Consider the following 15,795-nt stretch of genomic DNA (forward strand, 5'->3'; position numbering starts at 1 on the left):
GAGCAGCGGCCCCCCCGGCCAGCTTTCCCCCAGTTTATGTACTGAGCATGACATCACATGGTATGGAATGTCCCTTTGGCCAGTTTGGGTCAGCTGTCCTGGCTGTGCCCCCTCCCAGCTTCTTGTGCACCTCCAGCCTTCTCAGTCGGTAGGGCATGGGAAGCTAAAAAGTCCTTGACTGGTGTAAGCACTACTTAGCAACAACTAAAACATCGGTGTGTGATCAACATTATTCTCATCCTAAATCCAAAACACAGCACTGTACCAGCTACTAGGAAGGAAATTAACTCTATCCCAGCCGAAACCAGGACAGTAACTAATGGATTAGGGCCCATGGTGGGCTGATGAACTGGAAAATAACCTGATTCATGTGTGGTCTACATGTGCTGGTTTGTATTCCTGTGTAGCTGATATAGAATTGGGTACAGAAAAGGTACTGAGGCTATAGGCAAAAATGAAGCATTAGTATTAAGGTTACTTTTGGAGCAAATACATTATTTTTAGCATGCATAATAGAGCATGTGACCTGCAGGTAGGGGCAGGAAAATGAGTTACTGTGGGATAAATTGGCTGCTTGTCTGCTAGTCTGTAAAAACTATCCTTGTGCATGCTCTCACAGTGCAGCAAGTGAAAGCAAGTGATTAAGGGGAGGTAAGGAAAGATTCTAATATCCTCATGGGATGTGTGCGAGGCAGTTGCTATGGGGAAACTGGTGCTTTGTAAGTTTACCCTTTACCTTACCAGTAGCGACTTGGCTATCAATACCCAGAATAAATTGTAGAATATATGTCTTCGTAAGACTTTCCTTTTCTTGAAGTTTTATAAAGCTGTTTTATAAGAACATATACTTCTTTAATAAAAGGTAAAATGTTGTATTACCTGTTGGTATTTTTTCTCTCCCTGTCTGCTGTCTTCCACTGTGCAACTGCATCTTGAACTTCCTGGTGAGAGCTTTTGCTCTTGCCTGAAGCACACACATAGGCTCAGCCTTGAGAGCTTGAGCCAAGCTCATTCCACTCAATAAGCCTTCTGATGACTCTGGTGGCCCATATCCTTGTTTTCAGTTGTCACAGTGTTGCAAGCTGTGAAATGGGCATTTCAGCCAGTAGAAGATAGTAGAATGATTACTTTTGGAAACTTAAAGCTGGTGAAGAGGGGCAAGTAAATTGAGAGAAAACTGAGTTCAAGACCAAAGTTTATAGCAAAAGTGAAAAGGGTTTTCTGGGAGACAGGATTGTTGTCATAGGGTTTGGTTTTGAGAAGGTGTGGGACAAGAAGATGAGGCATTCCAGAAAAAAAATTGTTTTGTGGGGTTTTTCTAATGCAAGTTCTCTGCAATTTTTTTTCACAAGTTTATAAGCTCATTTGAACATGGCATGAGATTTTTCTTGCGTGTATTTTTCTTGCAGTTTTAAAGACCATTTTGCATGGAACAAGGTGACATCTTGCATCCATAACATCTTAAGTGGGCAAAGATGGATTGAACACTATGGAGAGATCATCATCAAAAATCTTAATGATGACACTTGCCACTGCAAACTGACTTTCATAAAGGTAACCACAGCAGTAACCACAGCAATGTTGGCAGTGCCTTTTCTAACAGACACAGCAGTGGGTGGATGCTCTCTGCTGAAGCTCAGTACAGCTGCTTACAAGCTGTATTTTCCTATAGTTCTGCTGTAATTACCTGTGATTCTTTGAGTAACTTTAACTCTGAAGGAACTGCCACTCACTAGGTAGAGCCAGACAAGAAAGAGAAGCAACAGCTTTCTCAGGTGATTCCACTTGAGATGCAGAAAGGTATGGGGAAAGGAAAGGAAGACATACGATGAAAAACCTACACTGTGTTTGATGAGAGGTAGGCACGAGGTGGCTTACCACATGCCTCCTGTTAACAGATTGGCATGTGCTGTGGTTGCATTCATTCAGCAACGGTAGAACCAGTGCTTATGCGGGGTGCTTCACCCAATGCTCTTTTCCAGCCCTTTGCGGGTACTCGGAGGAGCTTAAGTGAGAGGTTGTCGTGTTACTCAAAGCTTTTGCTTCAGTACAAGGCATCAAGATATGACTTCCTCAGGAAATGCCCTTATAACTGAAATTAAAATTAGTTTTGGGGGATAGATGACTTCTTCCTAGTAAAGGAAAATCAATGAAAACCTAAAACAATGCCAAAATTTCAAACCTGAGAAATAGTCCTGCAAAGCACGCTAGGACACTTACCTTAACCTGCATTTTCTGTATCTGATTGCTGGAGAAAGGCTGTGCTTTACATAGAAACAGACCATACAGATACAAGCTAAGTACTTCAGCATACCTATGCAGCATGGCATGTTCAGCAGCAGACAGAAAGTTTCCTTTTCCTATTTGTTTTCCTGAATACTTTGTGCTTTCTAAGAAGCATTAGGGTGATTGGGTTTTTTTTCCAAATACTTATTTCAAAGTACTGTAATGTATTTGCAGAGTTGCAGTGGATGTTTAAAGTCCAAATTTTAAAGATTGAGAGCTTGCAAATCTTATACCTTTGATATTGTAAGTTGTCTAAAGTGGAGATTACTGTATCAGTTCCTTCTCTTCCTCTTCTGCAAATTTGGGGAAGATGTAGGTAACTAAGGCAGGAGTCAGTGTTACCTGTCATTAGGCAAAATTCAAGGTCAGCTATGCTTCACCTAGTACTGCCCCGAAAAAAGACAAACAAAATAAATATGATTCTCAATGTTAGTATTTTAATAAGCCGATTAATAGTACTAACAGCAGTTGTTTGCATATGATACTGTAATGCACACCTAAATGAATAGTTTTCATTTCAGAAAACCACTCTACAACATGGTGCTACTGACACGGCAAAATCACTCACACTTGATCTCATATGCACCTTTTTTCCCCTTGTTTCTTTTCATTCTAGGCCAAGTACTGGAATCCAAATGCACATGAGATTGAAGGCAGTGTCATGGATAAAGCCGGGAAAGTTGTGCATCGACTCTTTGGGAAGTGGCATGAAAGTTTATACTGTGGGACAACTTCATCTTCAAACTGCGTATGGAGAGCAAGTTAGTGATTGGAATGGCTGACGTACAGAACTTGAGATCTGCTTGAGAATGAGCTTACTATTTTCATCTCTATTAGGCCCCAACTTCCTGTTATTTCTATGTGGAATATTAGATTTTTGTCAAGCATTTAAAATTTAGACCAGAAGAATACATCATTTAACTTAAATAATATAGAGAACCTAATCCCATGGCTTCCTGCATTTTCTCCATTCTCCCTCATTTTCATATTTGGGCATGAAGTGGGTATTGAGGACTCTAAAAGGAAGAAAAAAGAAAAAAAAAAAGAAGTAACAGAACCCCCCACTTTTTGTGTAGAGAAGTGTGGTGTATTTCATGTATTAAACATTGGAGACTAGCCCACAAAGCTCAGTTCTGTAGTGACAGCCATAACTTCTGAACTTTCTGAACTTCTCCCAAACTCATGGGGTTTTGTCTACTGTAGTTTGAAAAAGCACTATGATAATACTGTGGCCTTCATCACAGTTGTGCTCTGATTCAGCTGAGAGAACAGAAATATGTTTTGTTGCAGTGCAATTATCAAGGGGGATGTTCTCTTTTGTTACACTATTGAAAACCTCCTCTTCTCCCAGAATTGAGACCGTGGTTCAGAGATGAACAAATGACTGAGGGGAGCTTGGAATTTTCCTTCTAAAGATAATAGCATTTAATTGGAATTCTGCATGTACTCTCTTCTTCTGTAGATCCGATGCCTAAAGATCATGAACAGTGGTATGGATTTACTCAGTTTGCACTGGAGTTAAATGAACTGGAGCTGCAAACTAGGTCATTACTCCCATCCACTGATACACGTTTTAGGCCAGACCAAAGGTAAGAAGTTTTAAATATCTTCCTCAAATAGTTCTTAATCTTCTGTACGCTCACTTTACCCTAAGCTCAGACTATTCTGTGTAGATACCTGAGCGTGTTTCTATTTCTATGTTAAAGTGCATCTGAAACAGACATTTTAATCACTAAGAGATGGTCTAGTCATTATGGACCAGTGTTTCCTAAAATTGGCTCTTGCATGCTTCTAGATAACTGCCTTTCCAAAGATGTTAAACCTTCAGTACTTCAGGTACTGGCTGTTGAGCGTACTGTGTTTGAATAGCCAAAAACTGAGACACTTGAAATTTCTTTCTGCGGTGGAATTTCTACTGTTGCTAACTTCCAAGGAAAAGAATATAATATAACAATGAATGAGCTTGTTATGGGAGTTACTTTTCCGTAAGTGCTTTTTGATAGTGCAGTTGTCTGCAGATGTAGCTGTTTACCTTTCAAACACTGTGAACTGCCTGCTGTAAAGATTAGATTCTGGAGCTCTAGAGGGCCTGGCAAAGATGGGGGACAGGAACACCAATTGTGTCTCTTATCACCGCTGGTCCTACAGGTTTCTAGAAGAAGGGAATATTGAAGGAGCTGAAATGCAAAAGCAGAGGATCGAGCAGCTACAGAGGGAACGACGGAAGGTGCTGGAAGAAAACAATCTAGAGCATCAGCCTAGATTTTTCAGGTACTATATAATAATTAACATATACTATAATTTATTGAAATTCTTATTATAGTTCTGGTTCTAAACTGCCATAGAGCAGGCTCCATTTTTTTCCAGGTTTCTTCTATATTCTTGATTTTTGTACTTTGGCAATGTAGAACACTTCAGACTTAATTAAAACTCAGGATTATATATTGCTTTTTCATTAGTGCATCCCTGAATTTCTTTCTAATTTTTTTGCCTTGATGGTGATTGATATTTAGTCTACGTTTGAATTTGCCTGAGTGAATGTAGCATCTTTGATTCTTTCAAGCAAGGCGAAGTAGCTGGATTTAGCTTAATTACCTCTGCTGAACTTCTGCTGAATTCAGTGGGATTGCCTTGTGCAGAAGTGTGCAGAGCTGGAGCCTTTCATTTCCAGGGCTATTTTTGAACATGTTTCCCCTATATGATAGGGAGAGAATTATCATTCAGAGGGCACTTTATTTCTTCCTGTTGTAAATCAATTAATGGGAGACTTCAGCCATTGAAAGACAAAAATGAATGCTAGCGAGGACATGGCCTTTTGCCCTCCAGCTTCTCTGTTCTCCTGCAATGAAAGAGTTGGAGCCAAGGTGATTGTTGTATGGGCCTATGTATCACAGTTAACAGATCTGGGATCCTAATTTTTTTCTGGATAGATAGATACTGTACTTCTGATGAGCACAGAAACATTTAAAATAGGTGCAAAAAGGAAATGCCTCAGACCGCTACTTGTCCAAGGAGCTGGTGAGCTAACTCATCACATGTCAATCGCACCTGCCAAAGAGAAGCATATGTTGCTTCCAGCAGGCTAAAAAGACAGGGTAGAGACAAAGTCTAGTACTTTGTAATTGTATATTCACAATGAGGACTGTGAATGTGGATGAGGATTTGAATCCTCACAATGAGGATTTGAAAGTCGAGATTTGTGCTTTAGATTTAAATAACAGAATAAAAAATGTAATTACTATATAGCAGAAGTGTTACCCGGTTTTAGAGTAGATATGAATTATGCATTTGGCTTTTCAATAGCGATTTCGCTCTTCAACAAATCACAAGCCTTGATTTACTTAAAAGAATAATTTGCTGTTGTGCCAAAAATGTTGTACACTAGATTAAAAGCAGACTGATTCCTTCAGGTTACAGTCCCTAGAGCAATGAGTCTCGCCTCTTGACTGAGAGCTATAGGCTCTCTTTATGCAATAACTGTGGTGAGCCATCTTTGGAGAGGTAAAAGGAAAGTTTCCGCTTTCCACTCAAAGCTACCTTTGAGACCACAAAATAGACCTGGACTGTAGTTTTAAGTGCTAAGCAATGGCATGTGACAGTGAAATAAGAGCGCTGATCTCAGCTGAACACTGGGCTACTGAGGTGCATCTCCAAGGCCCAGTGCAGACAGACCAGTTCAACTCCGCGAGCTATATTGCCTTGTTTGAAGGCTGTACTGAGTTGCACTGCACCTGGTTCACGGGCTGGATTGGGTATCTGTGCATAGTGCTACATTGCATTACACAGCATACGTATGGAAAATATAAGCTTTACATTTAAGGCATTTGTTTAATCTTTGATAGGAAATCCAATGATGATTCCTGGGTGAGCAACGGAACCTACATGGACTTTAGAAAAGAACCTGGTTTTTCCAAACTGGACAATCCTGTCCTCTGGTGAAAGAGGAGTCAAGTGAAGATATTCTGTGCTGTATTCTCGGATCTGATTTAAAAGAAGTATACATAAAATATATCTATATATATACATATATATACACACACACACATATAATATATGTGTGGGGCGTGTATGTGTGTAAGTGTGCATAATTGTGCTTAATTTAGAATCTGATAATTCATTTGTTTTCTTTACTCTGACTATTGCAGTAGTTGTTTGAATGAAAAAATACCCTAACTTCTTTTTATAAAATATTTAATAAATAGTACTGAATGTTAACAGCGAGAGGGAAAAGAGGACCTTTTACACTACTTTTCCAACATGTAATAATGTCAGTTCTGAGTTAACTTATGCCTTATTGAATTGCATTGGAGACAGCAGCATTAGCATCTCCTAGCTGTGCTGAGAAATCAGAGCGTAAGCCTTAGTAACTCAAACTGTAAGTAGGCTTCCACAGTTCAATGAGTAGTTCGGCTGTCTCTGGGCTGGTATAAATTGCTAAAACAGATTATCAGCTGGTGCTGGAATCCGAGTATGATCCTTTGCTGCGTGTAGAAAAGATTTAAATAAGCTTTTGTTTCTATTAGTTTTCTTCTTAGCATTATGGAAGAGGTAGTTCTGAGCTTACATCAGTGGTTCTACTGCCTTATACGTAAACTGTACCTGGCTAAATGTAGTGCTAGAAATTCAGGAATCGCCAAAATTTTGCACTGGGAATCTTCAGATTTTATAGCCCCCAACAGGGCAAGAGGAGGAGATCCTTTGTACATAATGCTTAAGCACTGACTAGATGAAGAAGCTCTCTTTTTCCAGTAAGTAAAATCTATACAGAGCACGAAATCCTGTGCTTCCATAGCTTTATTTGTTTTTATTAACCTAAAAATTGCAACAGTAAGACTTTTTAAAAAGTAAGCAAACTGATTGTTTTAAGCTAGAAATTTTTTCTTAGTATTTTGATATTTTCTACCTCTTAAGAAATGAACAGCATATTTAAGATCTTATATTTAAAAAATTACCATCTGCCTTATGGAGAAATGTATGGAGTCTTTGATCTTCCTCTGTTTGTTTGTTATGTTCAGATAAATATTCAAGTGTCTTGCACTAAACCAATTGCATCTCTTTCCTGTAATTTTATACATATGGCTAGATTTGTGGAACTACTAAACTATAGGTCAGAAATATAGCAGGAAACAAATGTAGCAAAGTCGCACTTTTGAATGATTATAGAGATAGGCAGTATTTTTTTTCCCCCCCATCAAATCACAATGCCACAGTCATTAACAGAATAATTTGCATTCCTACCTATCTGCAACTCAAGCCTGACCCATGATTCTTCAAGTCTGTTCTGTGTCTGTGACTCTCTGGCAACAACACAGTTTGCAAGTTTAGATCTGTATCCTGTCGCCACCAGCACCCCCTTTTCTTTTTCTTACATGCCACTTTAATGACAAAAAATAAACCCAAATGTTGTTGGCATGTTTAACTGGCTTATGACTGGAACAATTGGACAAGGCATGGATAAGGGAGACTCCTAAGGGGACTAGTAGCTTAGAAAAGCTTGCACTTTACTGTGTGCTGCATTGTTCTAAAGAAAACCCATTAAAAATGGATCCATGTATTATACGTAACATGAAGGAAATACTATGAACGCTTCCACTTTAAACCACATCTCTGATGTCAGATTAGATGTATATTTGAATTTTGCTTTCTGTTACATTGAAACCCCATTGTCTTAGAGGCAGACGAATGCCTTTTCACCCTTTTTCACTTTGCCCAGGAACTCTGCCTCACTACCATTTCTGTAATTTATTACCAAAGAAGTTAGCATAATTCTTTCTATTTAATATGTCTTTTAAAGACTTGACTACCACGCCAGCAGCTTAGAATAAGGCAAGGTTCACGTCAATACGAGGACAAAATCTGGGCTTTGATTCCAAAGGAAATCTTAACCTTTGGGGGCTGTTTGGCTTTTCAGGGAAAGTGAGGATCTCTTTGTGGCTTGTTCCCTTCCTCTGTTTTAGTCTTGTATTGACTGTCAAAACTTGGCACAAAAATGAGTTGATATCTGTAATTATTCTTGCTGTTGGTAATTACCATTTATACTAAAAATAACATTCATTTAACAACAAAAAAGGGTAGGGAAAATAAAAAAAAAGCTTTTAAGAAAGGGAGCAAAATTTGTGGAGGATGCATTAAACTTGCTCATCATCATACTTGGCAGGTACTGTGATTACGGTCTGATCTGATTGCTGGGTTTGTATTTTCTGTGTATGCAGGGGATTTCCCCATACTTTGTCGTATGACCTAATAGTTGATAGCATCTAAAATTAAAGGATTAGAGGCCAAAAGGCAAAGTTAAAGAATTGTAATGCATTAAAATCAGCAGGTGTTAAACAAAACTAATATCTTATTGGGTGTTTGAGTCATGATTTTTGGGAAATCAGACTGGCAGTGTTGCCTTGTATCTTACAATCTAAAATGTCTAAAATACATTTGATTGATGACAAGAAGCATTGGGCTGAGTAGTGCCTTATATAAAATTTTCTTCAGCAAAATTCCCATATCAAGAAGGTAAACTTCAGAATTTTACTGTCATCTCCAGAAAAATAATGCCTGAGAATAATCCAGGGCATTTCTTAAATACATGAAGCAAAATCATTGCACAATAGCTCCTTTTGTAAATCTCTGATACACATCTGCAAACATGGTGTAACCAGTTGTGAATGATCCTCTGACCCCATGTTTCCAACTGCAGTATAGTTGTCCCTGCTTACTTTTGTACAAAACAATTGGGTTTAGTTGTTAAACTTCTGTCAACTGTGTATCAAGTAGTGGAAGCAAATTGTCTTGATGTTACTTCTGTGTATTTCTGCATAAAAATACAGTCATCATTCACAAACCTTAATATACTCTCTACAGTTATTCTTGGTAAAATATGAAATTTTGGTAATTTTCTTCCCCAAAACTTCAGATGTGTTAATGGGTGCAAAACTTACATCAGCTTTCTGCAATATAACTAAGACAGCTCTTGTTTTTAATAACTGACATTGAGGGACTGTTTTCCCCCATTTCTACCCTGAATGGTAAAAAGAACGTATCAGGCAACTTACTGCTTTCTTTCATACACAGCAGTGATCCCCAAGCTGTTTAGCTCAATGTATCAGTCTTAAAATTTCCTGATGATTGTTGCCAGTTGCTATAGCTCTCTTATTTAATGACTTTATAAGCATTACTTAATATGATTTTGGAGGGCACTTTGAGAAGCACTCATCTAGCACTGCCTTTCTTTGTGTATCCATTCACAAAGTAAAAAACTCACTATAAACTTACATCAAGGTGATGGAGCAGCTCAGGCCTTTGGGTGTTAAAACACTGGCTCAGTTTTCAAATTATACAGCAAAGGAAGAAAAAAAAATCCAGGGAAATAGCATTCATAGAAACCCACAGCTCTACTTCCAGATTTGCCAACTTGACACTTAGTTTCTGATTTTGGTACAGTGTAAGTTTGGGATTATGAAACAGCATAACTTGTTTAGGAGACTACTCTTGATAGCATAAAGTGCCCTTTAGCCTGAGTGGAACTGGAGTGCACCATTAATCATTGCATTCCTTTCTTAATCTCTGCTCTCTGACATATGCTTTATGTGTTAGTTTGCCAGCACTGATTTACTTCTTTTAGATGCTTTTTGAAATACAGATCTGGTAAAGTACTTAGGTTCTTTATACAGAGCTTGGAAAACTAGATGCATGGCAGGAAGAGCGAAAACAGCCAAAATTTTGAGAAGGAAACATCCTAGAGATCTGTTCTTCCACCACCAAGCTTTCTTTGAAGAACTGGAAGCAGGATTGCTGCTTTCTTTTAAAACCTGGCCTGTGAAGGAGGTGGTGGTTGCAAACACGGTCACCTTATTATCTGGCAGTTTCGTGTTGAAGCCAGATCACTGTACAGAAAGGAACACAAATTCACAGGGCCAGAACGTACAACCAGGGACAGCTTTGGGGTTGCACAAAGGTCTAGTGCTGGTCTCAAAAAAAAACCCAAAAAACCAACCTAACAAAAACCTCACCCCTTCCCATGCCCCCCACTTTCCCTCAGCTGTTTACAGTCCTGTTAAGGTTTTCTACATGGCCCCTCATACCTAAAAGTCCTTATTCAGTGTCCCATTTTCTCTTTATTAAAAAAATTTCTGAAGAGTAGGAAAACAGTCCATTCCAACAAGTTTTTAAATGACAAATCATGCCTAAAAGCTGCAGTTAAAAATTTTCCCCATAAACATTGTGGCCTACTCCTGTATCTTTTCCTTGACTGTGAACAGGACTTTCTTCCCACTTGCACTCTGGAGTCAGACCTGGTAAGGGTAGCATGTTGCAGAAATACGCAGCTACATCTGCTCAGCATACTCCTAATTAACGTCCTTGCACCTGCTTTTGCATAAATATCTTCTGTCATCTCTCTAGATGACCAGCTTTGCAGGGCAGGAGATTTTCAGCATATCTTGCTTTGTTCAATACAGCTTTTTTTGTGTGTACAACTCATACAGAGGGGGCAAGCTGAAGAGGAGTGCAAAATCTGGCCCACAGTGCATATATAATAGAGAGAAGGATGAAATCCAACCTCTCCACATAACTGAATACATCTTGCAAGGGCTAGAGTCAGATGGTGGTGTTCAAAGGTGTGAAGTTAAAATGGAAGGGGTTTTTTTGGTCGAGTGTGTTTTCATTCATGGATTATGCCTATTATGAATAAAATTCACAGTATTCACTAATTCATCCTTTCTATTTTCTAGCTACTGGTGGGTGCAACTTACTCCAGCAGCTGTGGGTTCATAAGAAACTGCACGTTATCTAGCTTATCTGTTGAAACTTAGTAAATGCTGTAACTTATCACCAAATGTGTTATTGTACTGCTCAGTTCTTAGATACTGTTCTTGCTGCAGCTTTTGAAAGCAATAAGAGAAATTTTCCACATAAATAGTTGCCATATGTTAAAAAAATATTTTAAGCAGTTCCTTTTTTATATAAATTGTGGATTTGGTGTTTTTGTTGTATAAAACAAAACTGTATTAAAGCTTATGAGAACGTTTGGGAGGTGGATCCACAAGAGGTGATGAGCTCCTTCAGCCCGGCACCTTTGGGATGGTTGGTACCCCTGAGAATCAGGAAGTCTTGTATTTATGTTAACGTTATTTTACTAGTTCCAGTACTGGAAAAACATACCATATGTATGAGGTGTTACATACGCAAAGCTGCTAAATGCTGAATTTATTGTTTGTTTTGATAGGGCATTAGTGATTTCAGAATGAAGAAAGGTATCTTATGTGTTAGAATTATCACTGACTTTCAGATTTTTGAGAAAATGTTCCGTAGTCAGGATCATTCCTGTTTTCTGCTTCACTTACTCCAAAAATTTGTAATAATGTTGGAGCACCTTGATGTGCAATTTGATTTATTATTTTTGTCTCTGTAACCAATTTAGTTGGATGTTAATAAATCATACTTGCAAAAGGTCATAGAGCACCCTGACTTTTTCCCAGGGGTTGTAAGCATCTTTCTTCAAAGGTTGTTAGTGACAGCTGAAACAAGTCTAGCTGCTGTAGTGATCTGTGCTTTTTACACTTTCCAAAATGGCAAGTATGAAAGGGCTTCCATCTGCTAGAAGCCTTATTTATCATTCTTACAATCTGTCTGGTAGTTGTGCAGTGTTCCAGTTGTTTACCAGTTACCTGCACGCACTGTACAGCACTGTCGTATGGCTATTAAGCCAGACACTGGGGCAGGGAAAGGGGTAAGCTGATGGAATTCATTTACAGCTGGAAGTTGATTCTTAAAAGCAGTTTTTAGTAGACAGATGTGCAGCATAAATGTTATGCTTTAGCATGAGTGTGGAAACCACAAACCACGTGTTCTCCCTAAAACAACTTTTCAAAATAAGGAAACATAGTATGTACTGGATAAAATAAATAACGGGAAGGAAATGGTATCAATGTGGTGTTTTCTCCCTTGGAGATGGTGATTCAGGACAGCTCTGCCAATCAGATCTCAACTATGTCTCACGGTCCCACCATATGTGTATAAGATGCAATACAGATGGATTAGGATCTTGAAAAATGTGGGAGTAGCGTGAGTGTAATTCCTGACCAACCTGTAATTCCTGACTGCAGTTCTGCAGCACTTCCCAGACTCGGTGTGTACAAAGATTTGGTGGGAGGGAGCATGGAGGTTCCAGGAAGAGCTGGGAAAATTGGATCAGTAAATCTGTTACCGTGCAAAATATCCTCAGCTGTTGTACGTGGCAGAATAAGGATAGAGGCCAAAAGAAAAACAGCTCTTACAGTGGGAAGAGCCAGCTCCTGTTTTTTGAAATCCAGCCATTTTGGTTCTGTAGTGGGTTAAGAACTTTGGAACTTGCTCATCGGGTCAGTGGGAATCACTTCACTGCTGATTAATTGCATAGAGATCTAATATGCTTTAATTGATACCTGAAATAACTAGCATTTAGTTCAAGCTGATGGGAAAACAGCAGTTTACAGAAGCAGTAATATTTTTCTCATAATTATAAAAGGGAGAGGAAGATGGCAAGGGATTCTCATTGTTGGTGCCCTGATCATGAACCGCCTAGGGCAGTAGGAACTTCTCTTTCAGAGAAATAGATATGGAGTGAATTTCTCATGATTGCCCCTGGAGCTAATGACGTGCCAGGTACCCACAGTGCGGTCAGTGCTACCCAAACAAAACAGGCTGTTCTCCCCTACAGAAGTGTAAGGTAAACTTGGCTCTTACAGACCTTGATCCAATTTGTGTTTAAGTTCAGTTGTCTGTTCATTTACAGTAATCTCTATTTTAAAGTAATTTTGCTTACTGCAAAATGATTCAAACCATAGCGTGAGGAAAAACACTGACAGCTGAGCAAAGCTTGCTCTGCATAGTAACTGACACATCTTGGCTGCTTTTTTTTTTTTTTTTTAATGCCTCTGTTAATGCTTTCTTTCGTCTTGCAAAGATTGCTCTCCATGCTCAATTTGTTGATTTTTAACTTAGACCCCCTCTAGAGCAGTGGATGCATAAGAATTTGTAGGGTCACTCTTGAGTTTTTAAATGGAGTTAAAAGCTGGCCAGATACCAAATTGTGCTGTATACTTATGAATTTGTATCTTGGCTTACTCTATACCAAGGGAAATACTTGAAATTGCTACGTGTAAACCCTCATTTGAGGTAAATCCACATTGTTTTACTGAGCTGAGTATAACTGAGGCTTAAGTTAACTGAGAATTTGACTCTGGGGGTTCATTGATGTAAGTTTTTACAGGCTCTTGGAACAATAATGAATTCCTGGAAGACAAGATGTTGTGTACGAACATCAGCTGATGTTTCTGTCTATAATTTCACAGACTTCAGGAATTATTTACTTTCTCTAATGTGCTAGGGCACTATTTCTCTTTGAGGATTTTTTGAGCTGATGTTTCACTTGCTATTTTACTAAGAGCAGCTGTTAAAATTGGAAAATATGGTGTTTTGCATAGTTAACATTGTTTTTCTTTATTAAAATTCCTTTAATAAAAATTGCTTTCCTAAATTACAAATTTCTTACTTTTTAACTTGTGTTTAAAAAAAAAAAAGCTATGATAAAGGCTGCAGTAAATCTAGTTTGAATTACTGTAGTACATGCCTTGAAAAATGCTTTCCTTCTTAGGTTTTATGAGGATATGTCCGCAATGCCTAGATTGCTGCCTAGAGCAAGGAAGATTATGTAGACTTATAAATAGATAAGAACCTGTCTAATAGCTGAGAGAGATTTACTGTTTTGTTTACTCTTAGGTTTGTTATCATTTGAGCCATTGACAGACTGAAGATGGAGTGAAGAGATCATCCTACTTGTATTCATTGTTACTTGCACTTCAAGCCAGTGAAACAAATCTTGTGAAAGCAAATAGAGCTATATAATAGCTATATAGGTTTTTTTGGAAAATAATTTTTCTTATGAAGTTCAAAAATAGTGCACCAAATTCTTAAGGCCTTTCGTGGGAAAAACTTCTACTGAGGACTTTGCCTGAGAAAGAGCACTGCACATAGGTCGGCTACAGCAAGCTTGACTTTATCTCAGTTCTCCAGATACCAAAGGATGGTGAGCCTAGCCCGTCCTTAACATGTCCCCTTTCCTCATTTTGTAGAGAGAATAAAACTTCAGCCAAAGTTGATGGAGGATAGAGAACTCAAGGATATTATACTCTCACCTTTTGTGGATATCAGAAACTGGAAAAGAGAACAGGATGTGCCACGTCGCAAGAAAGGCCATAGTAGGAGCTCTACTATGGAGTATTTTATCTGGCTGCAAAGCTTCCTAAAGCTGATGCTCATGTGAACGCTTTGGTCTTGATACCAACAAGAATTCTTTTGTTTGAAATGATGGGGGAAAGGAATGAGAGGAAAGAGTATATATTGTTGAAATAAGATTCTCAGTATTGAAGTGCACAGTCACAAAGTCTAGTCAAAAGACTGCAGTTCGTGCTTTCCCAGTACCAGTTGCTCATTGTTTCCTTTCATACTAACACTTCCTCTCAGGACACAGCTGGTCTTCCTTCTCTCTTACAAATTGCATTGCTCACACTGTGGTGTATTGGCATTGGTGAGGTTGGACAGTAACTGCAGAAGAACCAAGTAAGCCCCAGCTCAAGCTGACTACGACCAGTTCTGTAGGAGGAAGTGCATTCCCGTCTCCCAGTTGCAAAGAGGGTGGTACTGGCAATAAGCAAGCCATCCACCCAAGGTTACTCACATCACCTGTAACAGATGCTACGCACCCAAATCAATGTGTCATTCAGATAAACAGGGGCAGTACAAGCAGCAAGGACACCAGTTTCAGTCCTATGGTAGAGCAAATAAAATACATTTTTAATTGTCAGAGAACAGGCCAGCACTTTGTTTCATAGATGAGTTTTCTTCTAGCATAGTGAAGACTTGGTCTATATGTGTAACTGCAATATAACAAACTGTCAATAACCTGGAGTTGTGTGACTTCAGCCCTAGCCACCACCTGTATAAATTTGCAGGACACCACTGCTGTATAGTGGTTTCTCCTCTGTTCAGAAGGACAGCTGCAGTCTTTCACACCTACCAATTTGTTGTAGAATCATAGAATCATTTAGGTTGGAAAAGACCTTTAAGATCATCAAGTCCAACCATAAACCTAACCCTGCCAAGGCCACCACTAAACCATGTCCCTGAGCACCACATCTACATGTCTTTTTAATACCTCCAGGGATGGTGACTCAACCACTTCCCTGGGCAGCCTGTTCCAATGCTTGACAACCCTTTCGGTGAAGACATTTTTCCTAATATCCAATCTAAACCTCCCCTGGCGCAACTTGAGGCTGTTTCCTCTTGTCCTATCACTTGCTACCTGGGAGAAGAGACCGACACCCACCTCACTACGACCTCCTTTCAGGTAGTTGTAGAGAGCGATAAGGTCTCCCCTCAGCCTCCTCCAGACTAAACACCACCAGTTCTCTCAGCTGCTCCTCATAAGACTTGCCCTCTAGACCCTTCACCAGCTTTGTTGCTCTTCTCTGGACATGC

At 39.1% G+C, this 15,795-nt stretch overlaps 1 protein-coding gene across 1 annotated transcript in view; it reads left to right on the forward strand.

Moving 5' to 3' along the window:
• Nucleotides 1–12,200, forward strand: part of OSBPL3 (oxysterol binding protein like 3) — a 100,343-nt gene extending 88,143 nt beyond the window's left edge. The window contains exons 20-24 of the mRNA XM_009282040.2: nt 1,410–1,554; nt 2,903–3,047; nt 3,749–3,875; nt 4,435–4,557; nt 6,129–12,200. Coding sequence (XP_009280315.1) covers nt 1,410–1,554; nt 2,903–3,047; nt 3,749–3,875; nt 4,435–4,557; nt 6,129–6,225 — 637 coding nt within the window. The 3' untranslated portion in view covers nt 6,226–12,200. The remainder of the gene's footprint in view (nt 1–1,409; nt 1,555–2,902; nt 3,048–3,748; nt 3,876–4,434; nt 4,558–6,128) is intronic.
• The last annotated feature ends 3,595 nt before the right edge of the window (nt 12,201–15,795 follow it).

This window comes from Aptenodytes forsteri, unplaced genomic scaffold (assembly GCF_000699145.1).
Source record: "Aptenodytes forsteri isolate BGI_AS27 unplaced genomic scaffold, ASM69914v1 Scaffold164, whole genome shotgun sequence".
Lineage (NCBI taxonomy): Eukaryota > Metazoa > Chordata > Aves > Sphenisciformes > Spheniscidae > Aptenodytes > Aptenodytes forsteri.